Source organism: Cynoglossus semilaevis, chromosome 10, assembly GCF_000523025.1.
Source record: "Cynoglossus semilaevis isolate Cse_v1.0 chromosome 10, Cse_v1.0, whole genome shotgun sequence".
Classification (NCBI taxonomy): domain Eukaryota; kingdom Metazoa; phylum Chordata; class Actinopteri; order Pleuronectiformes; family Cynoglossidae; genus Cynoglossus; species Cynoglossus semilaevis.
The window spans coordinates 15300921-15306090 of NC_024316.1; the positions used below are offsets into that span (position 1 = coordinate 15300921).

Consider the following 5170-nt stretch of genomic DNA (forward strand, 5'->3'; position numbering starts at 1 on the left):
GCAGCGTGAAGTTCGGTGATAATGTGAAAATATATCTCACATCAGTATCAATCTCCACCGAATAGTTCAACATTTGAAGTCCTTTAACCTCAGTCTTAGCAAATCTTTTATGTCTGTTCCATATGGATGAAGTGATAAATATTAAGCTTGTTGAAAGTAAACACTACGCCAACTTTATCTCATTAAAGATATCCTCATTAAAACGGCAGAAGCTGATTACTCAGCCACTCTGTGCCGGTGTAAACAGACTGTACACACTTCACATCCACACTTGAGTTTCATCAGCAAACAGTTCCATATTGTATTTACACATCAAGCCCTCTCTTGTTTTCGTTATTTGGAATGTGACGTGTGAAGGCTTTTCACTCTCTGTGTCTCTTGGCACACGTTCAATCTCTGTTAAAGATCAAAGTGGAAAATAAATTGTAAGTATCAAGTGAGCTAATTGTTTGTACTCGGAAGAAAAAAAAATCAGATTTGTTGTGGTGCAGTGACGGCTGTTTAACTTGTAAATGCTTCACTTTGTTCACCAGCTGCTTCATCAGTTTGTCTGTGTGTAGTTTGGTGTTGGCCAGGTGGTCAATGGTTGGTGTTTTCCACTGAAAACAGCTGTAGTGGAAAACAGTAGTGATGACGGCAGCAAGTGAACACTCAAAAAAAAACAAATCTGTTGACATTCTGTGTGGGAGGAAGAAAATGTACACTTTAACACTGCAGCTATTTTAGTTTGGAAACACAGCTCTCTCATATGTGTATTTTCAATTTGACTTAAAAAAACCTTTGCAAGTTTCCATGAATTTTACATCTAAGGGATGTTTCTCTGACCTGGTCAATACCTGCTTCTCTACCTCGTCAAAGGACTGAAATCCAGTTCCTTTCAAATGTTTTTCTCAGTTTTTGGAAAAGAAAAAAAAATCAGTTTTAATAATTCAAACACGTTACCTTTCAAGTGTGGTTAAAAATTGTCCGTCTTGTACGGGTTTTGAACCTTAATGTAAATGTAACACTGGTCGGCGTTTAACAAATACATAATGAGTACAGAACGGCCTGAGAGACGTACTTTGACATGTTTTACTTAGTAAAACCTGTCGTAGAATTTTCTGACATATTGTCAGTGATATACTGTACATATTTTACTATTTTAAATAACCTCTTATTTATTACCTCACGATTTATTTTTCATGCGACAGAAATGTGAAACATACATGTTGACGCACAGATCTGTCGTCCCCTCTTGTTCGCGACCACATCCTGTCTCTCTGTCTCTTGGACCGTGACCATGACATTGATTTCTACAGGAAGTGATTAAACATCCAAGTAGCGTTGATGGTCCTCATCAGCTTCTATAAAGCTGTGAGACGCTGATGGAAACAGTCATTTACTCACTTGCACTGAATTTGAACCCAGTCGTTTAAACCTGGACATCCTCCTCCTCCTCCTCCTCCTCCTACTCTTCTTCCTCCTCCTGTCATTCCCATCTGCATTCTGACCTCCTACTGAAGGCATTCCCTTTTTTCATGAACCAGGCAATGTGCCACTGGAGTACCAGCCATCTGTAATATTGCAGTTGGGAGTAGTCCTTTCAAGATTGTTTTTTTTTTCCGGGGCTGATGCCACAGCATATTAAAATACTGTATATATTAGGTTTTCATTGAATAAATAAAACCCTGCACACAGTGCATTAGATCACCCTCCCCTCGCGGGGGGGTCAGCATCCAGGGCCACTGAGCAAACTGCAGGTAGGAATCAGAAAGCATTTTACTTGCTTTCAGAGTTGAATTCCTCAGGGCATGTCAATAGTCTCCATCTCCACAAATAACCGCAGATTAAACTTTTATTAGAATGCCGCTCTGTTAAAGGGCTCTGGCGTCTACTCTTTAGTATTGGAACACACTGATAACTTTTGTAAACGCTTGGTGTTTTCCTTGTGTGAAGTGTAACTTTTTTTTCCACTTCATTGATGTGGTCACGCACACTCACCTCCCTCGCTGATGATTTGTTGTCCTGTGGGTTTAAAACACAGTCACAACGTCTTGAACAGACAAACTGTAGCAGACTCGGACAGTGAAAAGTGTAAGTGAAAACATTTTCACTTAGGCTGTCAAAATTACCAGTTAACAAATAACTTCTGTTCATCCACCTATAGTTGCTCTACTACAGATGGTCGATAAACTTGTTATTTACACACACTGTGGGAAAGCGTTTTCATTTCACCAAAACACCTAGAGCTTAAAATAGTCAAGACAAGAGTCACTGTCAAGATGGACAGAGATCAAAACACTCCAACTCTACAAAGATAAATTTCCAGTTATACCTTCTTGACATTTTTTGAAATATTAATAATTTCATCATTTAGTCACAAATAAACATACATCAATATTTTATCTTGATCGTGATTAATCGGAATTAATTCAGCACTACCTACATGATTGATCAAAATTAAATATGTTAAATATTTTTTCTAATTTTAACTCATCAGCCGTGGTGCAATGACAGATTAACACAAATCAATGCTTCGCTGACATGAGGCCATACCTCTTGAGCGACATGATGTGTTCGTCCGACAGCCCTCCATCGTCTTTATTTAAAATAAAGAGTTTGTCCTTCAGCTCTCCGGGCAGCACGGGAAAACTTTTGAGAAAAATGTCTAAAAGAAAAAAAAAAGTTGACATGTTCAATGCAACATGAAGGTTTCCTCTTGACAGATAGTGCTCTTAACTTGTGAAATGAGTCAAAGAACATGGTGAAGACAAAAGCTCTTCCTTAATTACTTTTCACTAAAACGCCTGAGGGAAATGTATAAATTGCATTCAATCAAGTCAAGGCTGAGGAGAGAATAAAGATTTGTTCATTTGTCTTAGAACTTTTTGACAGCGCGATCACTTATTACATATCCCTTCAGTTAACATTAACAGTAATTAATGGCAGATTTAAGTCACAAATACATTCATTGACACTAAAAAGGCAGAATCAGTGACTCATGGGAAAATGTTCTGGTTAGGAATTTGAATCCACAAGTCTGGTAATCCTTGGCACTAACCACCTGAGAAATTAATTTCAACACCGCAGAGGTTTTTATCTGAGATTGTTTTGTTCATCACAAACACCAGAACCACAGCAAAAGAACAAAGAAAAATAAACACACACACAAAATGTGCAAATCAAGCACGTTGTCGACTGGCGCTGAAGAAAACCCAGCGTTGCCCTGGCAAACTGAAGTATGGAGATGGAGAGTGAGACCCACTGTGTGCACGGAGCCACAGGTGGACTTTTAATTAGGAGTGCGACATTTCCAGTCATAAATAGGCTGCATGCACCGGGGCTCTCAGGGTAAATACCAATACAGGACGGACAGGTGTTCTATACACACACACACACACACACACACACCAGGATCACGAAAAGCACCGAAGATAAAAGTCTTTTAATCTTCTGTTTTGTGGTATTGACTTTGGTTTCACTTTCAATATTTTCTGCAAAATAAGAAATTCTGCTCTACTGACTGTTGGTATATTCCAAAATAACTCTTTCACTGCTGTACAATAATTTGATCCTGCACTATTTTATTTAATCTTTGTTTGTTTGTTTGTTTGTTGTTTCTTATACACAACGCCTGCTGTTATTTATGCTAAAGCAACAAAATGTTTTGTTGAATAGACCTCGAAAGGAACCATTTTGCATGTTTGTTGTTTCTTATACACAACGCCTACTGTTATCTGTGCTAAAGGAACAAAATATTGTGTTGAATAGACCTCGAAAGGAACCAAATGCACTTATAGCATATAATACAACAATTTTACAAAAAATGTATCTACCTAAAAATCAATCTGTGGCTCCCGACCCACTCTTTGAGTTCGACTGTGTTAAAGCCTGACACAGAGATCGCTGCACAGCAGACCAATAAACAATGGACCACCACGACCTCTGGGTTCCTCCAGTGTCTGTGTGTCGTCGAACTTGCGAGGAAAAGCATCTGAAAAGCTTTCCCTCGGTTCAGGTCTTAAAATATAAAAGCTACACGAAGTTAATCCAGAGTGAAAAACCGATTAGATGAGAGACGAAGCACGTTCCACTTCACAGTCTCTCTGCGAGGCCAGATGTAGCGCTGGACTAGTGAAACACTGCCCCCTGCAGTTATAGTTGGGAACACCCATCTACCTGCTTCACAGCCACTGTAGTGTCACTGCTGCTACACACTACAGCCTTGTCATTATTTCAAAAAGGATTTTAAAAAAGTAATATGGGAGACAAAGTTCTAAAATAAATGTAAATTATAAATAGTATAATTTATAAAAATCTAAATTTTAATATTTATTGTAATTTGTATTTTCTTTGCCAAACAGCACAACCTGGTCCATAACGTATATCATTATTATATACAGTATAGTAACAACAGATCTATCAACTTTACTTCTGTTTTAAGGGCAAAAATATTTTTTAAAAAATGAAACATTTCATGAACTCTCAGCCATTACACTCCTCAACTCTTCAACTCAACGACCTCTCACTCATTATTATTTGACTTCCTGTTCAATAATTTAAACCATTCTGATTTTATAATGCAAAATGCTGGCTATTTTTTTGTGAAATAATCCGATTGGATCTGTTTTAAATGTAGTTATACATCCTTTTTACCTGTTATATATACATATATAAAATGTATGTAAAACAAAAAAAAAACAATTAGAAACTATTAGTGATTGTCTATTTAATTTGACCCTTTTATTGTTTCTCCTTTGGACTAATAACATTTTTTTGCGGGACAGTTTTGGTCTGCAGACCTTATGTTTTAACTACTGTATAGCTTATGGTGGTGCCCTCTGGTGGTTGTTTTAAAGAAAAAGCACATTTGTACCCTTCATGTCCCTGATGGCTCAACTAGTTTCATTCATATTAAACAAACCAGATTCTTTTTTTAACACACTCTGAGGGTTTGTTTTGCATGTCTTAAACAACACAACACCAGTTGAGTCACTCACTGAAGTTGTGTGCGATCTTCTTGTCCAGCAGAATCTCCTGGGTGTTGTTGTGCTCCACCGCAGCAAACGTCCCCAGACTCTTAACGGCAAATTGCTCATATAGACGTGTAGTGTCTACTTCAATTGTCCTGGGACTTTGTTGCTTCCAAAATGATTTTGCAATCTGCCACGAGAGCAAATGAGGAAATCAA

General features: G+C 37.8%; 2 protein-coding genes across 2 annotated transcripts in view; one reads left to right on the forward strand and one right to left on the reverse strand.

Moving 5' to 3' along the window:
• The window catches only part of pfdn4 (prefoldin subunit 4), an 86138-nt gene that overhangs the window by 78932 nt on the left and 2036 nt on the right, over positions 1 to 5170 (forward strand). The gene's annotated exons all lie outside the window — the stretch shown is intronic.
• LOC103385247 (formin-like protein 13) overlaps positions 1 to 5170 on the reverse strand; it is a 28291-nt gene that overhangs the window by 18418 nt on the left and 4703 nt on the right. The window contains exons 9-10 of the mRNA XM_025059751.1: positions 4980 to 5142; positions 2536 to 2647 (exon numbers count right to left, since the gene is read on the reverse strand). Coding sequence (XP_024915519.1) covers positions 2536 to 2647; positions 4980 to 5142 — 275 coding nt within the window. The remainder of the gene's footprint in view (positions 1 to 2535; positions 2648 to 4979; positions 5143 to 5170) is intronic.